Here is a 27,018-nt window from a genome sequence, read left to right on the forward strand (position 1 = left end):
TGATAGTGTCTTCGGTGAATTCCATTCTTGCCACGGACACTTTTCATGTGTAGTTTGTATAGCCTTCCAAAGTTTTTGTAGCTTTCCCACGAGTGCTGTTTTCCTTTCACAACCCTCAAATATACTGGTAGTTTACCTGGGGCTTTCATTGAAATTGGCCTTGGTGTGTATGTATGACCATGGTAGAGATGTTGGCCTAAAAGCTCCATCAGTCACTGATTTCTTAATTGTACAGAACAGGGCTTTAGCCTAAACCATGCATTTGATGCAGCTACCTTTAGGTGATTGGACACTGGCAAAAAAAGAAAAGCTGCAGTGACAGTCCCGATATAGGCTTGGCCAATCCCAGCAAACCTGTTTTTTTGCTGGTGTCCTTAAGACGATGGATGTCCTCCCTCTCCTGATGTTTTTTTTTTTTTCAAAGATTCCTCTCTCAAAAGTCCTAGCTGATCCAAAGCCACTGCAGTTCACCATCACCAGCTTTCCGGATCAGTTAAATCCTTGGCCGAGCCTTGGGGAACCATAAAGTTCACATTCCCATCGCACACCTTCCTGGTAGATAGGCACATATATATTGGGTGCTGAAGTGATCACTAGCTGGACACTGAATCTATTACAGGTACATACATATTCGCCAGCACACCATGGATCTTGCAAAAGCAGTCCAAAAGCTTTATTGCAAAAAAGATCACATCAAAAAACAGTGCAACGTTTCAGAGCCACGCAGGACCCCTTCGTCACATGCCTGACGAAGGGGTTCTGCGTGGCTCCAAAACGTTGCACTGTTTTTTGATGTGATCTTTTTTGCAATAAAGCTTTTGGACTGCTTTTACAAGATCCATGGTGTTCTGGCAAATATGTATGTACCTTGGGGAACTACAGTAATCCCCCGCTACATCGCGGTTCAGTTTTTGCGGTCCCGGTAATTCGCGGTTTTTTTTGTAATGTTATTTTACTATATAAATCATTAAAAATGAAATATTTTTGTGTTTTCCATAGCTCTTGCTATGTCTCTCAGTATCTTTTATGTGTTTAAATGAGTTTCTATTGTTTTAAAAGTGTGTTTAAAGACCTTAAAATGCTTTTACACGTACAGTGACAGTAAAAAAACATGCCTACAATGCATTTTAATAGGGTTTTTCTATTTCGCGGAATTTCACTTTTCGCGGCTGGGTCCGGAACGTAACCCCCGCAATGGAGGGGGGTTTACTGTATATCTGGAACCTGCATAGATGAAGAAGCAGGCCAGCCTAGCCAGTAAATTTGATTTAGGTACTGGATATTGCAAGGGCACTTACCATGTGGCGCATAATGTGTTTTATTTGCTGCATGGTACTATACAAGTCCAGGGCTGTGGACTACTGGTGAATTGGCCCTGTCCCTGAAGACACCTTTCAGGGGTATGCCCACCAGGAGGGCGAAGTCTATCTAGAATTCGCTGCGGGAGCTACAGTTTGGAGGTGACTTTGTTGGGCCGGACCCCTTCCTGGCATTGGCTCACTTACTGTTGTATGGCAGCCTACAATGTCCTAGTCACAAATAGCCTTCAACCCGCTCTGCTTTGCAATCGATCTATGAGTAACTCTTGCTGTGACTGTCTCACTTGTACCATGTTGCATGACAGTCTACACTCATGAATGGCCATTAATCCCTCCCACCTTGCAGTTGATTCGTCAGTAACCTTTATGGTGCTTACTCACTTTATGAGCATCCCTTTTGGTAATTTCTCACTGGTTACTGTTGGTACAGCGGCATATGGTGACCTTGTCATGAGCAGCAATTGACCTATCCTGCTCAGCAGCAGGCCTGAGCGTACCTCTTCATGGTACTATCTCACTATATACTTCCTGCACTGCAGCTTGTAGAGACCTAGTCATGCACATTCATTAAATGCTATGTGCTGTAGGTCTGTGCATAAGCCTTTTCAGTAACTTCTCATTGTGTACTGTGGCCTTAGATGACCTAGTAATGCACAGCCTTTTACAATCTTGCTTCTTCTACAGTAGTGTGTGAGTAACCCTTGGTGGTCCCATCTTACATACAGCTGCAAGAAAAAGTATGTGAACCCTTTGGAATGATATGGATTTCTGCACAAATTGGTCATAAAATGTGATCTGATCATCATCTAAGTTATAACAATAGACAATCACAATCTGCTTAAACTGATAACACACAAAGAATGAAATGTTGCCATGTTTTTATTGAACACACCATGTAAACATTCACAGTCTAGGTGGAAAAAGTATGTGAACCCTTGGATTTAATAACTGGTTGAACCTCCTTTGGCAGCAATAACTTCAACCAAACATTTCCTGTAGTTGCAGATCAGACGTGCACAACGGTCAGGAGTAATTCTTGACCATTCCTCTTTACAGAACTGTTTCAGTTCAGCAATATTCTTGGGATGTCTGGTGTGAATCGCTTTCTTGAGGTCATGCCACAGCATTTCAATTTGGTTGAGGTCAGGACTCTGACTGGGCCACTTCAGAAGGCGTATTTTCTTCTGTTTAAGCCATTCTGTTGTTGATTTACTTCTATGCTATGGGTCATTGTCCTGTTGCAACACCCATCTTCTGTTGAGCTTCAGCTGGTAGACAGATGGCCTTAAGTTCTCCTGCAAAATGTCTTGATAAACTTTGGAATTAATTTTTCCTTTGATGATCCGTCAGGCCCTGACGCAGCCCCAAACCATGATGCCCCACCACCATACTTCACAGTTGGGATGAGGTTTTGATGTTGGTGTGCTGTGCCTCTTTTTCGCCACAGATAGTGTTGTGTGTTTCTTCCAAACAACTCAACTTTGGTTTCATCTGTCCACAGAATATTTTGCCAGTACTGCTGTGGAACATCCAGGTGCTCTTGTGCAAACTGTAAACATGCAGCAAAGTTTTGTTTGGACAGCAGTGGCTTCCTATGTGGTATCCTCCCATGAAATCCATTCTTGTTTAGTGTTTTACGTATTGTAGATTCGCTAACAGGGATGTTAGCATTTGTCAGTGACTTTTGTAAGTCTTTAGCTGACACTCTAGGATTCTTCTTCATCTCATTGAGCAGTCTGCGCTGTGTTCTTGCAGTCATCTTTACAGGACGGCCGCTCCTAGGGAGAGTAGCAACAGTGCTGAACTTTATCCTTTCATAGACAATTTGTCTTACCGTGGACTGATGAACAGCAAGGCTTTTGGAGATACTTTTATAACCTTTTCCAGCTTTATCAACAATTTTTAATCGTAGGCCTTCTGAGAGCTCTTTTGTGCGAGGCATCATTCACATCAGGCAATGCTTCTTGTGAAAAGCAAACCCAGAACTGGTGTGTGTTTTTTATAGGGCAGGGCAGCTGTAACCAACACCTCCAATCTCATCTAATTGATTGGACTCCAGTTGGCTGACATCTCACTCCAATTAGCTCTTGGAGATGTCATTAGTCTAGGGGTTCACATACTTTTTTTCCACCTGCACTGTGAATGTTTACATGGTGTGTTCAATAAAAACATGGTAACATTTCATTCTGTGTGTGTTATTAGTTTAAGCAGACTGTGATTGTCTATTGTTGTGACTTAGATGATGATCAGATCACATTTTATGACCAATTTGTGCAGAAATCCATATCATTCCAAAGGGTTCACATACTTTTTCTTGCAGATGTATTTACTAGTCAGTGAGTATCTCGTGAGTACAGTTGCACTAACAAATTTTTATAGCCTAGAGCAGTGGTCCTCAACTCCGGTCCTCAGGGCCCACTAACAGGCCAGATTTTAGGTATTACCTTGGGGAGATGCAGACTAGAATACTGCAATCACTGAGCAGCAAATTATATCACCTGGGATGGATTTCAGTTATCTTGCAAACCTGGCCTGTTAGTGGGCCCTGAGGACCAAGGCCCTAGAGCTCTTCAGCCAAATTTGGCCTTCAACTTTCCTGTCCTGTTTTCCCTATTTACTGTTGTGTAGCAGTCCAAGGTGACGTGGTCACAAACAGCCTTTTCCCCTCCTACTCTACAGGTAATGCATCAGGTAACCTTACTGGTAGTTTAACCACTTGCCTACTGTGCACTTAAACCCCCTTCCCATCCAGGCCAATTTTCAGCTTTCAGCGCTCTCACACTTTGAATGACAATTGCGCGGTCATGCTACACTGTACCCATATGAAATTTTTATCATTTTTTTCAAACAAATAGAGCTTTCTTTTGGTGGTATTTAATCATCTCTGGGTTTTTTATTTTTTACAAAAAAAAAAGAATAAAGACAAAATTTTGAAAAAAAAAAAAGTTTTTCTTATTTTCTGCGAGTAAATTTCGAAAATAATTTTTTTCCTTCACTGATGTGCACTGATCAGGCGGCACTGATAGGCTGCACTGATGAGGTGACACTTATGGGCACTGATGAGGCGTTACTAATATGCCGCACTGATAGGCGGCACTGCTGGGCACTGAGAGGCGGCACTGATGGGCAGCACACTCAGTGCCCATAGTGCTGCCAGTCAGTGCTCATCAGTGCCTAGATGAGCAGGCACTGACTGGCAGCACTATGGGCACTGATTGTGGGCACTGATGGGGGTGCAATTTGTGTTTTTACCTAGTAATCAGGGCACTGGTGATCAGTGCCCTGATTACATTCCTGTGTGTCCCCGGCGGCTAACGGCTCCCCCTCCTTCCTCACACTGCAGGCTCCGTGTGAGGAAGGAGCGCCGGCGATGAGAGATGATCTCATATGTTTACATATGAGATCATCGCTCATTGGATGGCCCGATCACGTGGTGAATGGCCACTGTGATTGGCCATTCACCACGATCTGTGATCGGCCGTGTCCCTTGGTCCCCAGATTTTCCCCGCTGCGCGCTCGCGGGAGCACGCGGGGGGCGTGTCACTGGGAGGCCGTATAAAGACGGCCTCCCAAAAATTCAAGTCCGCGCTGCAGCCGTATATAGGCTGTATCGCGGATGGGGGGAGGTTAACTTGCATACTGTTACTGCATAGTATGATCTGATCATTTCGGGGAATTAATCCCTCTACTCTGTGAGTAATCTTTCTTGTTATTACTGATTTCATTGTGGGCTGTCAGAAAGGGCAGCCTTTGCTCCTCCTATGAGGGCCTCAGAAGTTCTAGTCTCAGTTATTTTTCAGACAGTGGGATCCAAGTGTTGTTTCTTGAGGCATTGGGAGGGGATTTTGGTCTGTGTCTCTATTAAAGCAGGTACACATGGGCCAAATATCAGCAGTTTCTGATAAAGTTGTTTTGAGGCCTGCACCCATTTACTTCCAAAAGGTGTTTTTCCATCCTTGCCCTTATTCAGGAAATTGTTCGGCCTTCTGTGTTCTGCTCCTGTACATCCTCTGAGCCCTGGTTCACAACAATGCAGGTTACAGTCAATGCATATTCCAGGTCCATTTTCTGTTTTTCAATACACATTTTTGATCCATTGAAGTCTTTGGAACCAAAAACTCAATCAGCTGAGCCCTGGCCCTTTCCATAAAATGCATAGATGGGAGTGTGACCAATGGGAAACCATGTTAAATGGACTGTAGTGTGTTTCTGCAAAACTGAACTGAAAACTGAATTAAAAAAAAAAAATAAAAAAAAAAATACATAGAGGTGAATCAGGGCTGAATGTTTATCTATTTTGTCTGGATGTGTTGTTCAAGTTTATGTCTCAGCTGCTACTTTGTCTTATCCCTCTGATACCAATTCAGGTGCAAGGTGCTTTAAAGTGGAGTTCCACCCATTTTTGGAACTTTAGATCTTTGTAATCCCCTTTAAAATGGCTTTTACCAATGGAAACTTTTTTTTTTGCTAGTAAATACCTTAATTTTGGCTTTATTCCTCCTCTCCTCACTTCCTGGTCCGATCGGCGATGACGTCATTCGGCGATCCGCAGTGGCTGCTGGGATGTATTCTACTTGCAGTAGCTGTATCTGTACTGAGCCGTGCCTGCCCCGCCTCCGCCCCGCCTCCTCTCATTGAATTGCATTGTATGAATGTATTAAGGCTGTTCTCTGCCCAGCCTCCGCCCCGCCTCCTCTCATTGAATTGCATTGTATGAATGTATTAAGGCTGTTCTCTGCCCAGCCTCCGCCCCGCCTCCTCTCATTGAGTTGTATTGAGAGGAGGCGGGGCGGAGGCTGGGCAGAGAACAGCCTTAATACATTCATACAATGCAATTCAATGAGAGGAGGCGGGGCAGAGGCTGGGCAGAGAACGGCCTTAATACATTCATACAATGCAATTCAATGAGAGGAGGCGGGGCGGAGGCGGGGCAGGCACGGCTCAGTACAGATACAGCTACTGCAAGTAGAATACATCCCAGCAGACACTGCGGATCGCCGAATGACGTCATCGCCGATCGGACCAGGAAGTGAGGAGAGGAGGAATAAAGCCAAAATTAAGGTATTTACTAGCAAAAAAAAAAAAAAAAGTTTCCATTGGTAAAAGCCATTTTAAAGGGGATTACAAAGATCTATGTATTTCAACCTATTAAAAATGGGTGGAACTCCGCTTTAAGCAGCTGTGAGTATTTCAAGCCCTTCTGACCCCCTTGTTGCTGGAGTTTGTTAGCATTTGTTTGATGTGTTGCCTACCTCTTTGCTGACAGAAGTCTTGTGCCCCTTCCTAACACTAAATGCTGAGAGGTGGAGACGGGCATTTCGATCGTGTGACTGGCTGTCACATGATCAGAAAGCTCCCAATCGCAAATAGGCATTTGGAGCTTTCTGGTACCCGATGGTAACTGTGCTGGGAGGATGCAGGGTGAGTGTTCTCAGCACAAAAATGTTTACATTTAGGACGCATATATGCGGCCTCTCTGTGTTAAAGCCCACCTGCCAAGATGCTGCATATATGCTTGTGGCCAGCGGAAAGAGCTTAAAAACAAGAATTTGACATACATGTAAAAATTCTATTCTTGCAAGACAGCAGGAGATATAGGTCCTTCCCCTCTGTTTTTGTTATCACCCTATTGGCTAAGGCTTTCTGGGAGTGGGAGGGGTTATATAAGGGATATCCCTGCAGCTTTCTTGTTTTTCCAATGTCCAGTTATCTGAAAGTAGCTAACAAGATTAAAGCCTCGTACACACGATCAGATTATCGGACACATTTTTGTCCATTTTTTGTTGCATGCTATTCTCAGACCGAAAGTATAGAGGTTACTTTCATACGAAATTTTCGTACGATAGAATTCAACTTCAGAAGTGATGTAATGTGTTGATTGTTTTTTTTTTGTATGTATTCTTTCGTTCACAAGCATGTCCGGCTCTTACGATTTTGTTCAGATGAAAACTATACTGAGTAAACAAAACTTAGATGATGGGTTCACGTACAATAAAAATTTTATAGCCTCCACATCCAGTTTTTGTCGTCCGAAAATTCATAATCGACTGTCGAACGCATTATACTAACGATCAATTTTTTTTTTTAGCGTGCGTGCGGGCCTTAAGTCCTATATTGTTCTACAAGAAAAGGACTTTTACCAATAAGGGAAAAAGAAAAAAAACGAATTTCTCTGTAAAGTCCTGGCAATGTCAGTGCTGTATAAATAGATAAAATAAAGCCAGTTTGGCTAAAACCATCTAACACAGATTTGCATACACCTCATTTTTGGTACCTCTTCTCAGCATTCTGATCATCCTATCCTATAAACATAGCAGCTGTTTAAGAGTAATCTGCTGTATTTGGGTACCTTACACTAGAATGCTGCTCTATGTAACGTGTGTTTTGTTTTTTTTTCTCTCCCCAGTTTTTGGTTTATGGAAGTTACTTTGTGGTCATTGCCGGAATATTCTTTGTGAGGAGCCTGTATATTATAATAATGCTGCGGTGCAAGAAATCAAAGAACAGCCAGGACACAAAAGCCAAAGCAGAGACACAGCTGTAGTGGCCAAGTGACCATAGTGAAAAGCTTGTAAAGAATAACCTAAGAACTTACACAGAGACAAGAGCATTACAACAGAAATGTACATGCGTTCGCTAGATTACTAAAAGTATTGGGACACCTGCCTTTACTCGCACATTAACTTTCATGGCATCCCAGGCTTAGGCCGTAGGGTTCAATATTAAGTTGGCCCACCCTTTCCAGCTAAAATAGATTCAACTCTTCTGGGAAGGCTGTCCACAAGGTTTACGAGTGTGGCTAAGGGAATGTTTGACCATTCTTCCAGAAGCACATTTGTGAGGTTAGGCACTGATGTGGACGAGAAGGCCTGGCTCACAGTCTCCAGTCTATATAACCCCAAAGGTGTTCTGTCAGGTTGAGGTCAGGACTCTGTGCAGGCCAATCAAGTTCCTCTACCCAAACTCGCTCATCCATGTATTTATGGACCTTGCTTTGTGCACTGGTCCAAATCATTTTGGGGGGGGGGGGGGGGGGGAATTATGGTGTGGGGTTTTCAGGGGTTGGGTTTGGCCACTTAGCTCCAGTAAAGGTAGCTCGATAAGTGTCAGCATAGTAAGACATTTTGGACAATTTCATGCTCCCAACTTTGTGGGAACAGTTTGGGGATGGCCTTTGCTGTTCCCACATGACTGCGCACCAGTGGAGAAAGTAAGGTCCATAAAGACATGGATGAGTGAGTTTGGGTTGGAGGAACTTGGATGGCCTGCACCGAATCCTGACCTCAACCCAATAAAACACCTTTGGGATGAATTAGAGCAGAGATTGCGAGCTAAGCCTTCTTGTACACATCAGTGCCTAACTTCACAAATGCGCTTCCTTGTGGACAGCCTTCCCAAAGGGTTGAAGCTGTTATACCTGCAAAGGGTGAGCCAACTCAATATTGAACCCTACAGACTAAAGCTGGGATGCCATTAACCACTTAAGCCCCGGAAGATTTTACCCCCATTCCGACCAGGGGGTATTTTGCGATTCGGCACTGCGTGAATTTAACGCACAATTGCGCGGTCGTGCGACGCTGTACCTAAACGAATTTGACGTCCTTTTTTTCCCACAAACAGAGCTTTCTTTTGGTGGTATTTGATCACCTGTGCGATTTTTTGATCACGCGCTATAAACAAAAAAAGAGCGTCAATTTTGCAAAAATAGCAATATTTTTCACATTTTTTTATATGAAATTCCCCCAAAAAAAAATGTAAAAATCAAAATTTTTAAAAATTTTCGGCCAATTTATTTTATGCTACCTATGTTTGGTAAAAAAAATCGCAAAAAGCGTATTTTGATTGGTTTGCGCAAAAGTTATCGCGTTTACTAACAAAGGGAAAGATTTTTGTCATTTTTGTTGTTTTTTTTTTTAACGCGTAATGGCGGCGATCTGCGATTTTTTTTGCGGTACTGCGACATTGCGGCGGACAGATCGGACCCTTGACTGACATTTTTGACACTTTTGGGGTTACCAGTGACATTTCTACAGTAATCAGTGCTATATATATGCACTGTTACTGTAAAAATACACTGGTAGTGAAGGGGTTAACTTTATTTGGAAGGGAGGGGCTGTGTGTGTCCCTAGGGGCGTGGTTTCTACTGTGATTGGCTGTGGCTCTAGCTGTAAAGACACTGATCAACGGATCTACATACCAGATCCGTTTTATCAGTGTCTTTGCAGCGAAGAGAATGACAGGCAGTTTGTTTACACAAGCTGCCTGACATTCTCCCTCTCCCCCGCCGATCGCCGAGTGACCGGCGGACATCGGGTCCGCTGGTCACACGCGCGGGGGGGTCCGTGACCACGCGGGAGCGCGCCCCGGGGGGCGCGCGCTCGCTCCCTAGACCCTCACAAGCAAGCAACGTAGCCCTACGTTAGTTTGCCTGTGAGGGGCTGACCGCCGACGTAGATAGTCGTGCGGCGGTCGGCAAGTGGTTAACCACTTTAGCCCCAGAGGATTTGGCTGCTCAAAGACCAGGCCCTATTTTGCGATTCGGCACTGCGTAATTTTAACGGACAATTGCGCGGTCCTTTGACTCTGTACACAAAGGAAATTGACGTCCTTTTTTTCCCCACAAACAGAGCTTTCTTTTGGTGGTATTTGATCACCTGTGCAATTTTTTGATCATGCGCCATAAACAAAAAAAGAGCGACAATTTTGCAAAAATAACAATATTTTTCACATTTTTTTTATATGAAATTCCCTAAAAAAATGTAGAAATCAAATTTTTTTTAATATTTTAGGCCAATTTGTTTTCTGCTACATATGTTTGGTAAAAAAAAAAAAACTTGCAAAAAGCGTATTTTGATTTGTTTGCGCAAAGGTTATTGCGTTTACTAAGGAAAAGATTTTCGTCATTTTTATTGTTTTTTTTTTTTTTTTAACGAGTAATGGCGGCGATCTGCAATTTTTTTTTGCGGGACTGCGACATTGCGGCGGACAGATCGAACCCTTGACTGACACTTTTGGGGGTACCAGTGACATTACTACAGTAATCAGTGCTATACATATGCACGGTTACTGTAAAAATGACACTGGAAGGGAAGGGGTTAACTTTATTGGAGAAGAAGGGGTTAAGTGTGTCCCTAGGGGCGTGCTTCTAACTGTAATTGGATGTAGCTTTTCATGTAACAGCAGAGATATACTGTCCTACATAGCAGGACCGTATGATCTCTGCTGTTACAAAGGGGAGAAAGACAGGCGGCTTTGTTTACATTAGCCGCCTGCCTTTCTCCCGGTGTAACAGACGATCGCGAGTGAGCGGCGGACATCGGGTCTGCCGCTCACACGCCTCCGGCGGCGCGCTTGCTCCCTAGAGCCTTACAGGCTAGCGACGTAGTACTACGTCACTTTGCCTGTGAGGGGCTGACTGCCGACGTAGATAGTCGTTAGGCAGTCGGCAAGTGGTTAAGACTGCTTCAGTTGCTATAATCTCCTGGAGAATCTGATGATTGCGAAATGTCTGCCTAGATGCTATTAAAAAGGAGTCTCGGGCTCCTTAGTGTTTTTTTTTTTTTTTTTCTTTCATTTTTTTTCCTTTCACATAACACAGGGAATGCAACGAGAAACGTAAGGCTTTTGCTTATAGCTGGTTAAGCAGTAAGTGCCAAACATTGCCGCAGTGGAAAGATCTCATAATTGGAATCCTTGATGTAAAAAGCCAGTAGGTGAATCAAACTTCCAGTGCCCATCCATTACTCAAATATGTGGTTTGGGTGGACTGATCCCTTAATGCGTATGTAAAAACAATCTAATTTGCTCCATTTTAAGTAGCTTAGATAACATAATGTAATGGACTAGCTACCTTTATGCAAAGAATAATTCTGGAGAACACTGGTGTCAAATATATTACATATATAAGGCTTCTTTCACACGGTTCGCTGCGGACTGTTCTCTGCTCAGCAAGGGCTCGATCTGCCGATCCCTGCTGAGCCAGGGGATGACAGCTCCGTCTCCGCTCTGTGTGCGGAGAGGAAGGTGTCACAGCCCCGCTGCTCCGTATGGGTGAATCGAGTGAACCGCCTGTCCGTTCTTATCCAAACCCATCCCCTGGACGGATGGAAAATAGGGTTTCCATCTGTCCGGATTTCACAGACAGGATCAGATGCGAATGACAGCGGGTGTCAGCGGACATGTCTCCGCTGACATCCATTGCCCCATAGGGATGCATGGGGGATCCGATCAGATCCTCCTAAAAACTGACAAGTGGATCGGATTGGATCGTTTGTGTGAAAGGGACCTTACTCAACCAAATGTGTTTTTGTGTTTACAGGTGTATGCTGCCTTATGTTGCAGCTCATTATTTATATACATGACTAAATATTTGGTTTGTCACAAGATGTCTCAAACCCTTTACATACTGTATGTTTATATTCTTATTAAAGATTTTGTCTACCATTAAAATTGATCTGTCTTTTCTACACATATCAAGTCCATATAGGACCAATAGGTGGGTGCTTGAAATGTCCAAACAGATGGTGCTATTTAATATCCAGTAATAATGCAAAGCACACCAGCAATTTTTTTTTTTTTTTGTGGAAAGTTTGTGTTACAAAGGAGATACCAGTGTTTCAAGACCATACACAGTCACATAGATTCAAACAGACTAAAGTAATTATTAAATACTAAATGTGGAAACATCATTCTCCCACTGGACAGGCTGGTTGGTTCTGCTACTAAACCTGCCTGTTCAGCAAAAGACAAGAGGGGGCCCACCATAGGCTCAGCAGTTTTTCTAAGTCAGAGGCATTTCAGAGGTCCTTTTGCCACCATTTACAAAGTAAATCAGTTGTCCTTTTGCATGGATTGCAGTGTTTCCCAGAAAGTGCTGCCTCATTAACTATGAGCAAAAAGTGTTTCTAAGAAGAGTTTGCACTAGTGATAGGAAATCCTCAATCCCTGCAAACTGTCTCTAGTAAAAAGATTTTGCCAATAGAGTTGTCCCAATTTATGTAGGGAAATACGAGACAGGACTAAAAGATCATTTGCCCCTTTAAGGGCCGTACACACTTGACGAAAATCGGACGAAATATCCACCGATTTTTCTCTGTCTTCTCAGCATTCATTACCGTTCTTAGTCGACAGTGCATAAATGTTCACAAAATTTCTCGTCCGATTTTTCTTTTTTTTGGCACATTTGTTCCTAGACTTCCCGGGTTGTCAGCAACTTCAGATCATGCGCGGTCTTTCGTATCCGATTTTTCATGGACGTACTGCATACACATTAAACGAAAATCGGTCGTCTGGGGACGGACGAAAAAATTTTTGGTGTTTTTCCCTCCGTTTTTTTTTTTCGTTGAAAATGTCGGCATTGGCTGCTGAAAGTTGTGTACACACTAGGCGAAAATCGGACAATTTCACATCGGGCGGAAATTTTCGGCAGATTTTCTACTAGTGTGTACCCCACTTTAGACCACTGTGGTGTTAAAGGGATCCGAGTAATAATGGGGAATGTAATCATTATTATCCTTGGTTTAGCAGACATATCATCTCAACATATTTGTTGGAAAAATAGTCTGATATGAAAAAATAGGCTAGCGATAGACTAATTTCATTATCAAAGACAAAAATCCTGCCTGCCCGATAACATTGTTTAAAAGTTAAACAGCTTAGGCACATTTCTAGATGTTCCTCTGAATTGTCCTCTGTGACTGATTCAAGCAAGAAAAGAAACACAACTACACTTTTTCTATTATTTTAATATTTTTCACCTGCAAACTGTAGCAAAACATTAGCTTTATTATGCAGACATGAGTCTTCAGTATGGAGAATTTAGGCGTATATAAATGGGTAGCTTTGACTGGGCAAAATAAAAGTTTGTGGGTTTTTTCAATTTTAAATGAATAAAATTTATATATTTTTTATTTACCATTTAATTTAACATCCCTTCAAGCCAAATTGGTAAAATTAAGAAAGTTTGCTCTTAACAATGCGGATATTTACCACCGCTTGGTTTCTTCACTCCCACATAGCATAAAGTGTTATGAGTTAGAAATACTGATATGAACAATTATCTAGACCCTAAGAAAAAATATATGTACAGTACTGCAGCTTAATGAATATGGAATCTGCAATAACTTACCAAATTTATTATACATAATACGCCCTTCAGTTAACCCTTTGGTTGACCACTGAGTTGCTAACAGAATGCTCTGCAATATTTTTTGCTAACAAGCCCCTGGACAGCCAAAGGGCTGAATGAGAAAGAAAAGGCTTTCCAATTGCACATTTGACCTTGTTTTTCTTCCTTTTCTTCTTTAAATAGAAAAAAAATATATAATTGCAGGCTCTGAAAGAACTCCCTGTGTTTAAAGCTTACGCTGGTTAAACAAGACAAACAGTGCAAGAGGCAGTACATGTATGGTGATGCTTGGTAAGCTCCTGTGTTAGTCTAAGGCTATAAGAAAGGATTGGTTGATGAACTTCCTGCTGGAAACTGTCCCGTAGGTCCACCGGCCTGCAGAAGGAATCGAAGAACTGAGTTATACCAATCTGAATACCATGTACCAAATAGCTGTGATAATAAACCAACATACAAGAAAAAGACAGTAATATACAGAACTTTGCATTAAAGAGAAACTTTAGTCAAAAAATAAAGTCCTGGTATAGCTGTGCAAATCACAATAAGTGCCTTTACTGTTTGAAATTCAGTAATACACCGTCTCCCCCTTCTCTGCACATGCTCAGTTGCTCTTGATTTTTAGGCACTGCTTAATTTGTAGAGGCCGATCTGCTGACAGCCCTAAAGCGGAATTAAACCCTCTTATCCTTTACAACCAAGGAACCTGCTTCAGTTTGATCTGCAACTGCCATGGTGCTGCACATGTGATCACCAGCAGTTAATTGGTTTGACAGTTATCAATCCTGGATTTCCAGGAATGTGTCTTTTTTTGAAAACATTAAATTGATGGGCTTGGTTCTGCTTTATGATTTGCTGCTCAGGGTTCTGCGCTTGAGCAAAATGGCAGCCTCCAGCAAGAAGAAAACTGGAGGCAATTTACAGCACACACCAATGTTGGTAGCATCATTAATGTGGAATGAATGTTTCTTGCCAAAGAAGATTATTTTTATCAAGTTGTTATAGGTAAAGTTCACATGGTAGGAAGCTTTCAAGTCCAAAAAAATCTTAAACTGTACATTAGCGACCGATGATTTATATGCATTGGTACTTAGAAAAAGTTTATGGTATGCTTGGAGTCAGTGGCGGCCGGCTCGTTAGGGGCGCCGCCTCCCCATCCATGCGTCCGGCCCCCTAATCTGCATGCAGGGGCGCCAGACGCATGGAGTTCAATGGGGTTTTTTTTTTTCCATCACGTGATTAGAGCCAGAGGCTTTAATAGGGCGATGGAAAGGGTGGTCCCGGGGTGCAGAGCAGTGCGTCCCGAGCCCACCCATTGTGTGACAATAGTGAATGAAAATTGTCACACCGATGATCCTCCTGGCCAATCAGGAAGCGCGTCCAATACACGCTCCCTGATTGGCCGCAAGGCAAACCCCATGTCATTGGCCGAGGAGGAGGTGGGACCGGAAGGACTGGAGGAGACGTGCCGGGACCGAGCAGAAGAAGCCGTTCGGGGGACTGAGGAGGACCCGATCGCCGCCTCTGCTGCTCCAGGTAAGTAAGGGGGCACGCACTCTGATCTCTGCATTGGGGACATGTATACTGGTCACTGCATTGGAGGCACGCACGCTGATCTCTGCATTGGGGGCATGTATGCTGGTCACTGTGCATTGAAAGGGGGCATGTACGCTGGTCACTGTGCAATGAAAGGGGTCACTGCATTGGGTACATGTATACTGGTCACTGCATTGGAGGCACGCACGCTGATCTCTGCATTGGGGACATGTATATTGGTCACTGCATTGGAGGCACGCACGCTGATCTCTGCATTGGGGACATGTATGCTGGTCACTGCATTGGAGGCACGCACGCTGATCTCTGCATTGGGGGCATGTACGCTGGTCACTGTGCATTGAAAGGGGGCATGTACGCTGGTCTCTCTGCATTGAAAGGGGGCACGCTGGTCTCTCTGCATTGAAAGGGGGCACGCTGGTCTCTCTGCATTGAAAGGGGGCACGCTGGTCTCTCTGCATTGAAAGGGGGCACGCTGGTCTCTCTGCATTGAAAGGGGGCACGCTGGTCTCTCTGCATTGAAAGGGGGCACGCTGGTCTCTCTGCATTGAAAGGGGGCACACTACACCTTAATTACTGAAGGCCCCTTTCACACTTTTGTGACCTCAAAGTCACGCAATTTTACACACGTTTTTTTGCCGCAAAGCAATGCCTATTACATTTTTCTGTTTACGACCCCCCCCCCCCCCAAAAAATTTTGAGCACCAGCCGCCACTGCTTGGAGTGGAGAGCAATAACGATCAGACACCGATCTCTGCTCTGTAATCAACTAAAAAAAAAAAATGCAGGTAAAAACAGACCAAAAAAAAAAAGCAGAGTTCTTTTCTATGAATGCATTTTTATTGAATGAACATTCCTGAACTTGTAACTTCACTTTCTTGTCTTTCTTCTTCTTAGCACAGCCTCCTCCCTCCTTGCCCGTCATAGCCTTCCTGTCTAATTGGAGTGCCAAATTATTTTCTATGTTGGCCAAAATTCTGTGCACCTCCCACCAAGCTCCTCTGCACAAAACATTTATGTGGCAGCTAAAAAAAAAAAAAAAAAAAAAAAAAAAAGACTAAGGCCTGGCCATACACAGTTGGAACCATTATTGGGCAGGCTGAATGTACCAAGGTCTTCTCCCAGCAGGGACGGCTTCTCCCGTCCGGGCCGGGAGCGAACAGCTGCATAGGCACTGTCTGTGTTGATGGGGGGAATTGTGTGAATTTCTTCCTGCAAAGAAATTCACACTGTATGGCCAGCCTGCATTCACAGCTGAGCGTAGCGATATACTAGTGTTTTTACTTGAGAGTTTTTGAGCATTTTCAGTATATTACAAGCATTTTAGAAGCGTATTACAAGCGTTTTACAGCTTCAGGCGTTTTTGTTTGGCCAATAGAAAGCACTAGGTGGGGAAGAGGGGGGGGGAAATTAGGGGTGGAGAGCTGCTGTTTGAGCAGAAACGTGCGACAAAACGCTCATAAAATACTCAAGTCATGCGTTTTTAGGTGATTCTATTGAAGTCTATGGGGCCAAAAATGCTTGTAGTCTGCCAAAAAGAAGCACATGTACTTTGAGCGACAAGTGTTTTGCTTCAGGCAACAGAACGCGCATGTGTGAAGAGGGGCCACTTAAATGGGTGGGAATTGGCTTGTTGAGAGTTTTAGAGCTACAAGCTTCAAGCAGAGAATCCCTCAGGTGGGAACGGAGCCGAAAAAGGAATACTATAGGGCAGGGCTCTTCAAACTATGGCCCTCTAGTTGTTCAGGAACTACAATTCTCATCATGCCTAGTCATCTATGTAAATGTCAGAGTTTTACAATGCCTCATGGGGTGTGTCGTTTGAGGATCCCTGCTATAGGGTCAGGGCCGTTTTTAATATGGACTGGACACTGGGCAAACATTTTCTTGGGCACCCTGCCCCTGCAATAAAAGAGTACCCCTCATCACATCACAGCCATTTCACATCATGGTGCCCCTTATTACAGTGCCCAATTACACTTCTCACACTGCTAATTTAGGCTCCGTTGACATCTAGGCCTCGCGGGTGGAATCGCCTTGATTCTGCCCACGATCCCGAATCTCCGCAAATCATAGGACGCTGTTGTGATCCCCGTCACTTTTAATGGCACCCTGATTGTGGCGTGATTTTGCCGCGATTGTCGCCCGACAAATCACGGTAAAAATCACACAAACAGAATTGCAGTATGCCTATTGCCCAAAAGATCTTCTTTTGGACGACAGGCGTACCGCAATTCTGTTTGTGTGATTTTACTATGATTCGTTGGGTGACAATCATGGCAAACCCGTGCCGCAATCGGGTTGCCATTAAAAGTGATGGGGATCACAAGGTCGTCCGGCAATTTGGGATTGCAGGCAGAATGGCGGCGATTACGCCTGTGCTTTGGGGCGCCTAGATGTGAACAGAGCTTTATGGAGATTACACTACCCTTTATACATTACAGTGCCCCTTAAAGTGCACCAAAATGATAAAAAATGTTATTCAAAGTGTGACAGCGCTGAAAATTGGCCTGGGCATGAAGGGGGTAAAAGTGCCTGGTACTGACGTGGTTATAACAGAAGAGACCCTAGTGGTCTCTTCTATTATAAATGTCCCCCCTGCCTGCCAGCGATAATGTGATTTGAGGATTTAAGTCGAGCATGTGCAGCTCACATAACATTTAGCAAACGCTCTGTGTGCTGCGGCTATGTCACCCCAGTGCACATGCACAGGAGTGACATCACTGCAGCCTGTCCATTCAAGCAGTCAAAGGTTGAGAACCCAGAAAGAAGACTGGGAGAAGAGAGATGTGCCAAGGACCAAGGACTGCCGTGAATGGCTCAGTTTGCAGGTCTGTCATAATGTGCTAGTATGCAGTGGGGTCAGAGTTTATATTTTTAAAAATGACTTTATACTACTGCTTTAGGCCTGGTTCACATGTATGCAGATTGGCAGCCTACTAATTTAACCACTTTACTACCAGTCACGTAACCTCTACGTCATCAGACTTTGCGGGGTTATACCGGGATGATGCCTCTAGCTAGAGGCATCATCCCGGTACCGTTGTTTGAAGCCGACGGTCGGCTTTCCGTCGGTAACGATCGATGCGGCTCGGGAGCCGCTCGATCGTTACCCGGGGGGGCGGGAGGGGACGTCCCCCCCCCTCCCGCCGCCTTCCGCGGCTTTGCTCGGGGCTACCGTCCCACCGGGAGCCCCGAGCACCCAGCCGGCACGTCCGCCGGCTGGATGGAGTCCCGATGAATGCCGGAAACGGCATCGATCGGGTCTCCGATGACGTAACCCGGAGGCGGCGTCCATGACGTCACGTCCGGGTTACTGTGCTGCAAAAGGCGGCAGATTTGAAAAACGGCTGTATGCAAAAATGCCGTTTTCGGCGTTTTGCATACAGGGAAGTGTAGTGGAGGGGTCTAGGGTCTTTTAGACCCTCGATCCCTCCATAAAGAGTACCTGTCACGACATATTGCTGTCACCAGGGATGTTTACATTGCTTGTGACAGCAATAAAAGTGATCAGATTTTTTTTTTTTTAAAAACCTGTAATAAAGTTTAAAAAAAAAGAAAAAATAAATAGGAAAAAAAAAAAAAAAAAAATTTAGCCGTCCCCGTCACCGTTAGCTCGCGCACAAAAAAAAACGTATACGCAAGTCGAGCCGCAAATGAAATCGCTGTTCAAACCACACATGTGAGGTATCGCCGCGATCGCCAGAGCGTGGGCAATAATTAAAAAAAAAGAGCTACACTCTAACTCTAAACTGGTAACCGTTAAATAAATTTAAAGCGTCGCAGATTGAGATCTCTATTGACCGTAGTTTGTCGCCATCCCACGGGGGGGCGCAATTTTAAACCGTAACATGTTTGGTATCTATTTACTCGGCGTGACATCATCTTTCACAATATACAAAAAAAATGGGCTAACTTTACTGTTTAGTATTTTTTAAATGCAGTGAAATGTGATTTTTCAAATTTTTTCCAAAAAAATGGCGTTTTAAAGACCGCTGCGCAAATACCGCGTGACAAAAAATTTTGCAATGACCGACATTTTATTCTCCAGAGTCTTTGCTAAAAAAATATATATAATGTTTGGGGGTTCTAAGTAGTTTTCTAGGAAAAAATACTGGTTTTAACTTGTGAACAAAAAGTGTCCGAAATAGGGCTGGGGCTAAAGTGGTTAAATGGACTGCCATGCCTACGTTTTCTGCAGAAGGTGCATGCATCATTAATTTACAAAATGCAATGACCATGAAATTGCTGCTTTTGCCCCATGCGACTTACCTGAGGTTCCTGCACACGCAAATGCACTGTTTTTTAATGTGTGTCCCACGCATCTAAAAACGTACCATGTTTTCAGCTGCAGGAACTGTAGGAAAATCACATGGTCCAAATGCAGCGATTTCAAGGCCACTGCATTTTTAAAATGATACATGCACCTTTTTTCTGCAGGAAACGCAGGCATGGTAGCCCATTCAAATGAATGGGCTGCTGTGCCTGTGCAAACCCGCATACATGTCAACCAGACCTAAAATAAGCCAATAAAGCACTGAAACAGCACTGTGTGTGTGGAAGATATCAGCACATGCTGTGTGCTCTCTAATGAATACAGCCACAGCCAGGTCAGGTCACTACATAATATGGGGAGCCAGGGGAGGAGAAACGCCTACCTGATCCTAGCCAGCTGAGCTCTGATCATCATCCGTGGGCAGCTAGGCTCATACCTGTGCTGTTGGCTGCTACTAGCACTCCGACATCGGCTCCACTACACGGTCCTACCCAGAGTCCTCCGATGTACAGTGAGGCAGCATGCATGGCAAGGGGCGGGGTCAGAGCCTCAGTGGAGCTCACGGCCCCGCCTGCTCCTCCTTGCTTTAGAATTTTTCATCACAGGGCGCTGAAGCCGGATGTCCCTGAGTGCACAGTGGATGGACTGTCACTGGATTTGCCGCGCTGATGGGGATCCTAATTTGCGGGCAGCGCAGGCTTTTGGGGCACATGCTTTGGGCCCCAAAACAGTGACAGGGCCTTGGGCAGCTGCCCCATTTGCCCTGCATTAAAGATGGCCCTGTATAGGGTGTCTTACTTGACACAGCTGCTCTAAGTCTGTCCTGAAAGATCCCATATAAGATGGTGGCACACGGCAGCAGTCTGAGGTCATTTGCAATATTACATAAGAAAGGCTTTTAAAAGTAATTTACATTCAGAAAAAAAAGTGAAATGCACATATAATCTCAAAGGTATAACAGGGTCTCTTTAAATTGCAATTTTTACACCGCAATAATAATAATAAATAACTCACCATGAAAGGATTGCTAGAGACCGCAGGAGCTGCAACCTGCCCGAACGGAGTAACCACTGACTTTGCTGGAGCAAACACACCAAAACCAGCTCCTTCACAAAAGAAAATGCAATTAGTAAAAAAGTGGTGGCCAAGATTTTCCTGTATACTAAGATAGATTATGTCAAACATTTATAATTACATTGCACATGAATATAGCACAACCAACACAACATTACCTTGTATATTGCCATTGGGTTGCTGGGAGAAAGCAGTCTGTTGGGGAAAGGCTGTCTGGGCAGGGAATGCAGGCTGATGGAAATTGCCACTGAAGCTTGTCGGAAGACTATAAGATGCTGATGTCCCGAAGCCTGCGGGCATGCTTAGAGAGGCTGTGCCAAAAGAAGCTGTACCAGGTCAGGCCAAAGAAGGAAGAGAAAACAACAATATTCAAAAATACATACTTGTCCACCTATATTACTCCTCATTTATAACTAAAACCTCCACATCAAACTTTAAAAGTTCTCCAATGAAATGTAGTAATTCCATAGAACAGAAATCTTCAATCAGCTTAAGGGCTCTTTCACACGGGCGGTCCGATCAGATCCGCCTGTCAAGTTTTTTAGGCGGATCTGATCGGATGCCCCATTCAGCCCTATGGAGCAGCGGATGTCAGCGGTGACATGTCCGCTGACACCCGCTGCCATCCGCATCCGATCCTGTCCGTGAAATCCGGACGGATGGAAACCCCATTTTCCATCCGCCCTGGGGATGGGATCGGATGAGAGCGGACAGGCGGTCCGCTCTCATCCGATTCCCCATAGAGAGCAGCGGGGGCTGTGACACCTCCCTCTCCACACTGCAAGCGGAGACGGAGCTGTCATCTGCCGGCTCAGCGGGGATTGTGGATCGATCCCCGCTGAGCAGCACGGATCCGCCTACGGAGGCGGACCGTGTGAAAGAGCCCTAAGGAGGAACATAACTTGTCTTTTACAAAAATAAAAGTCAGCAGCTACAAATACTGTAGCTGCTAACATTTAAGAAATAAATACTTACCAGTCCAGTAGGTCTTATTAGTACCTGAAGTCTTAATACGCTTTAGAGCAGTGGTCCTCAACTCCGGTCCTCGGGGCCCACTAACAGGCCAGATTTTAAGTATTACCTTGGGGAGATGCAGACTAGAATACTGCAATCACTGAGCAGCAAATGAGATCACCTTTGATGTAATTTAGTTATCTTGCAAACCTGGACTGTCAGTGGGCCCCTGAGGACCGGAGTTGAGGACCACTGCTTTAGAGTACTGTGCTGCCATCTTTGATTTGGGAGCTTGTGGTCACTTCCTGATGATTCACACCTGACCCCATTGCACATGTGTGAGATCAGCTAACTGGGGATGACTGGTCCTGTAGCTTCCTGGAATGCAAGACGTTATCCGAGAAACACCCGTCTGTTTTTATTGCTGTATATGGCCGTTAGGGAGATTCAGCTTCTCTTTGTCCTGTTTACTGCTATCAACACTGAAAGTAAAAGAAAAAAAAAATGGGATTTTTGACTTACCATAAAATCCATTTTGCTGATGTTCATTGACAGACACAGCTTCTGATCTTTATAACCATTGGCTTTCCCCCCATTACAGGAGTAGGAAACTAGGCAGAAAAAGAATCTGGCTATGCCTATGGGCAGTCCCGGGGGTATACTCCATCTGCCTGCTATAGGTACGCAGTTTTGTTACAAGCCGCGTCAGAAGAATTACCACTCCACAAAGGGGTGGGTGCTGTGTCCGTCAATGAACATCAGAGAAATGGATTTTACGGCAAGTCAAAAATACAATTTTCTCTTTCCTTTATTGAAGGACACAGCTCCTGATCTTCATAACCATTGGGACATCCCAAAGCAGTGTTAAACATGAAAGGTGGGAACAGCAAAAATAATTCCCCAGGCTAAACAGTGGGCAACCAGGCAACAGGAGCTCAACCAAAACTGAAGCCCACCTAAAAAAAACAATACACCCTCAAAGAGGGCCAAGTCCTCTAAACAGCAGCCTGCAAAACCTTGCGGCCAAAAGAAGCATCCGCAGATACCAACACATCCACTTTAAAGAATTTTGTGAAAATGTGCACCGACGACTAGGTGGCCGCCCTGCAGACCTGCATCACTGACACCTGATGACGGAAAGCCCAGGAGGCACGAAGAGCCGGAGTAGTGTGCGCCTTGACAGGGAAAGGAGGAACCGAACCCCTGATGGAATAGGCCTGAATCACCGCCTGTCTGATCCATCTGGACATGGTAGCAGAGGAAGAAGACAACCCTTTCCGAGGCCCATCCGTGAGCACAAATAGTGAGTCTGACTTCCTAAAAGACTCCGTAGCTGCCAGGTACACCCCAATTGCCTGGACCACATCCAAGGCATGCAAGGCAATTTCCTTTGGATGTTTCGGCCTGGGACACATGGAAGGCAACACAATGTCTTCAATCAAATGAAAATCACACAACCTTTGGGAGGAACGACAGACAGGGGCAAAGAACCACCTTATCTCTGTGAATCACCAAGTAAGGTGAACCGACAGCATTACGCTGCCAGTTACGACACTCTGCGCGCAGAGGTGACAGCCACCAAAAAGGCCACCTTCTGAGACAGCGTAAGCAAGGGAATCTCCCGAAGATTCTCAAAGGGAGGCTTCTGGAGGACCAGAAGCACCAAATTGAGGTCCCAAGACTGCAACAGAGACCACACTGGAGGAACCAAATGTCGGACACTCTGAAAAAAGGTACACACTAGGGAGTGTGTGGCCAAGGGTCGTTGGAAGAAGACCGCTAAAGCCGGCATCTGGCCCTTGATGGTACTCAAGGCCAATTTCTGTTCAACCCCCCATTGAAGGAAGGTCAAGATCCGAGCCACCGAGAATGGAGCGAGGATGAACCCCAAGAGACTCACAAAACGCAATGTATGTCTTCCACGTACGATCATAGATCTTCCTAAAAGTAGATTTCCTAGCTTTTAACAGCGTAGGAACCACAGACTCCGATAAACCTCTATCCTTCAGCACCTGCCGTTCAACAGCCAGGTCTTCAAAGCCAGCGACTATAAAGCAGGATGGAAGATTGGTTCTTGGGACAGCAGATCTTCCCCGAGAGGAAGCTTCCAAGGAACTTCGACGACCAGCGGCACCAGATCGGCGTACCAAGCCCGGCGAGGCCAGTCCGGAATCCCTTCTGCCTTGATCCTGCGTACAAGTCTTGGCAGAAGCTTGAGAGGAGGGAAGGCCTAAATCAGACGATACTGACCCCCACAGGGCCACCAGCACGTCTGTGACGTCTGCCAGAGGATCTCTTGATTGAGCCACAAACCTCTGCACCTTTCTGTTGAGCCAAGACACCAACAAATCCACCTCAGGGATGCCCCACCGGAGACACAACTGATGAAACACCTCCGGATGAAGGGGCCACTCCCCTTGGTCCAACGACTGCTGACTGAGGTAATCCGTCTGCCAGTTTTCCACCCCGGGAATGTGTATGGTGCAGAGGGCTGGAACTAACTGTTCCTCCCACCTTAGAATGCCAGCTACCTCCAGAGCAGCTAGGGCACTTCTTGTGCCCCCCTGCTGATTGACATAAGCCATGGCCGTGACATTGTCTGGTTGAATGGGCACTGGGTATCCCTGAAGACGATCCCTTCAATGGTACAGACATAGTCTGATCGCTCAGAGTTCCTAGACATTGATCAGTATCCTGGACTCTTTCAGTGTCAAGAGCCCCTCAACATAAATTTTGCCAAGGACGTCTCCCCAGCCAGACAGGCTGGCATCCGTGGTGACCACTGTCCAATACAAGAGAGGAAGGATTTGCCCAGGCGAAGTCCCAGAGAACAAAGTCACTATATCAGTGACTCCCTCGTTGCCCGACACCGCTAGATCGGATTGTCCAGAGACTGCGGAGTCTGTCCCATTTGGCCAGACTCTCCCTTGCAGAGACCGCGTATGGAACTGTTCAAACGGAACCACCTCAAGGGTCGACACCACCAGGCACAGCACCCGCATGCAAGTCCAGAGGGATGACCATCTGCTGGACAGCAGGAGACGAACTGCAGCCTGCAATTTCTGGAGTTTGTCCAGAGGAAGGAGCACTCTGGCTAAGAGTCCAGAGTCAGACCCAGATAGTCCAGCTTTGTGGACAGAACCAGAGAAGAGAACTCCCACAGAGTACATATGGTGATCTCCAGGTTTTCCACCAGGTGGCTTGCGAGTACCAAAGGGAATCTGTGCCTCTGTCGCAGCTGTGTCCTCCAGGTTTAAGGTCTCACGCACAGATACAATCAGCGCGTCCCCCAGTGCCTTTTTGTGCGCGGTTGCAGAATCATTCTCACTATCAGAGGATTCTGGGCGTGTGGTTGCAGACCCAGCAGGGTGACCCACGTCCGCGGAGGCCGAATCAGATTCAGAATGAGATGAGGCACAGGAAGCAGGAGCGCTTTTGGCAAGCCTGTCGCCCGAAAGCCACCTCCACCCGGCACACAAAGGACTTCAGGACCGTCAGTGCATCGATGGATGGTTGGGACTCGGAGGGCCCCGTAGCCTCAGAGAGGGGATCATGTAGGAAGATGTGCTCCAAAGAGCACCAGGGGGACCCCACAAAAAGTGTAAAACACTGCAAGGGACAACCCCCATCGTGCTGGCATCACCACCCTGTTGCCAGGCACAAAGCACCAAGAGATCCTCAGCAGAGAGGAAGAGAACCCTACCAGACTCACCCCCCAGCAGATACAGGCAACTGCAGCCACCAAGATAATCTGCACTGCACAGGTGGCGATCAGGAAGTAAAAAGATCCAGGAGCACCAGGGGATGAAGAGGCGCTCCTACCGCTGAAATCACCACCCACAGGGCTCCACTGTCATGGCCGCCTCTATTTTCACTGGTAAACCACCCTAAATGGCCGCTGGACTACATAAACCTGTGCAAAGAAACACACAGGCTACAACAAAATGGTGGCACCATGAGGCTTTCAGGGACTCAGGAGGGATTCCTAGGCCTCAAGGACAGACCCAGGAAGGACATGGGGCCCTGGCAGGAGCCCCCAGCAGGTACAACCCCCCCCCCTCCCGCGCCGATCGTTTGGTCCCCGGCGGTGCACCCCCCATCGCCGAGACCCAGTCGTATGCGACCTCGTGAGGCCTTTAACTCACAGGCCAGCCCCTGTCTAGTGGGGCTACGTCGAGGCCAAACTAGTGCACGCTCGCTGGCCAGACTAGGGTGACCACTGGATCTAGATTATCCAGCCTGTCGCCCAGTCCGGCAGCTGATTATAGATCTCACAAGAAATATCCAGGAGAAAAAATTTCTATCTAAAAAGAAAAAATTTGCCAGGACCAGAGATCCCAGCAAGGAACTAGGTCCTTAACTTCTGACTAGGAAGAAAAAAAAAAAAAACCTGAGTACCTATAGCAGGGAGAGGGAGCACATACACCAGCTGTCATACAATGATCACTACTGGCAGCCAAAGCTGTAAGCAGTGATCGAGCAAAAAAAAATAAGAAAACAGGCTGGTTGTATGGAAATCGTTCTAACGCTTGACTTCAGTACAACCAGCTGAATCTCAATCCGTCTATCGCCGGTTTTAAATTTAATTCACAAATATTTTTTTTTTTTTCTTTGGGGTATAGTGGTCCTTTAAACTCTTTATAGTGCATTCTAATAAGAGAAAAATAGCCATGCTGACAGTCAGATAAGAAATGGTAGATCCACACGAAATGATGACAAACCCGCAGCACTGAAATCTAAGTAAGCACATGCAACTATCACCTGAGTGTGGATTCTGGTTTGTGTAGGTGAACACTGGGAATGTCCTTGGAAAGAAAACTGAAACGGCATATGATGGTATTAATAACCTCCGGTGTATACCAATACATGCATATTCTATTGGTTAAAAAGGACCTGTCATTTATTTCCTTTTCTGTACCATGATTAAGGGGTCTATTAATCAATGTTTTCACCAAAGATTTGCACATTTTCCATTTGAATCCATATTGTGTGATTCTTGGATAAAAACATTGATAATAGACCCTATTCGTGTTGGTTCACACTACTGCAATGTGATTTTGATGCAATTTGCAGCGCGATTATGTAGTGCAATTTTATGCGAGTTTGGTTGTGTTTTGCATGTGGTTTCTATAATCTGTGGGGCCAAATCACACTGTAAATCACACCTAAGTAGCATAGGACCCTTTCCCAAATTGCATCACAGCTGGGCTGCAATGATGTGAGCAGGCACCATCGGAAGCAAGGTTATTTCCATTGTCATTGTGTGAGTGTGAACAAGGCCTAAGATTTTTAACAAGATGTTTTCTTAAAGAAAGCCTTGTAAAGTGCAATGGGTTTTTAGGTTTCTGAAAACCACTGAGTTAATTTACCCAATTAAACGAACATTCACAAACCAAGTTAAAAGACACAGACTTAAGATGATCAGAATGTAATACCCAAAATGTATTTGCTTACAGTTGCATTAATGATTTCTGAATGCTTGCGTTAGGACTTGGCAAATGGCTAATAAACATTAATTTTTAATCATGCTCTTTAACTTGGTAAATGTGCATCTGCGCAATGAACTTCACGATGGGTAAAACGGTCTTGTGCCACTTAAATATTATCAGTTACTTAAAAAAAACGGAATTTTTGTAAAATCTTACCTGTAAAATTCCTTTCTCTGAGTCCTCCGACAGTCGCCGCCTCTTCATATTCGTCACATATGGGGTATTAGA

General features: G+C 45.1%; 2 protein-coding genes across 9 annotated transcripts in view; one reads left to right on the forward strand and one right to left on the reverse strand.

Moving 5' to 3' along the window:
* The window catches only part of SLC19A3 (solute carrier family 19 member 3), a gene marked incomplete at its 3' end in the record, with an annotated part of 40,893 nt that extends 33,030 nt beyond the window's left edge, over positions 1–7,863 (forward strand). Inside the window, exon 5 of the mRNA XM_082249602.1 lies at positions 7,726–7,863. Within this exon, the coding sequence (XP_082105728.1) occupies positions 7,726–7,863 (138 nt within the window). The remainder of the gene's footprint in view (positions 1–7,725) is intronic.
* A 5,180-nt stretch (positions 7,864–13,043) lies between these two features.
* AGFG1 (ArfGAP with FG repeats 1) overlaps positions 13,044–27,018 on the reverse strand; it is a 165,322-nt gene continuing 151,347 nt past the window's right edge. For all 8 annotated transcript variants that reach the window (XM_082249596.1, XM_082249595.1, XM_082249601.1 and 5 more), the window contains 3 exons: positions 20,506–20,673; positions 20,288–20,379; positions 13,044–13,821 (listed from right to left, as the gene is read on the reverse strand). In XM_082249596.1, coding sequence (XP_082105722.1) covers positions 13,762–13,821; positions 20,288–20,379; positions 20,506–20,673 — 320 coding nt within the window. In that variant the 3' untranslated portion in view covers positions 13,044–13,761. The remainder of the gene's footprint in view (positions 13,822–20,287; positions 20,380–20,505; positions 20,674–27,018) is intronic.

Source organism: Pelophylax lessonae, assembly GCF_965119305.1.
Source record: "Pelophylax lessonae genome assembly, chromosome: 3".
Classification (NCBI taxonomy): Eukaryota; Metazoa; Chordata; class Amphibia; order Anura; family Ranidae; genus Pelophylax; species Pelophylax lessonae.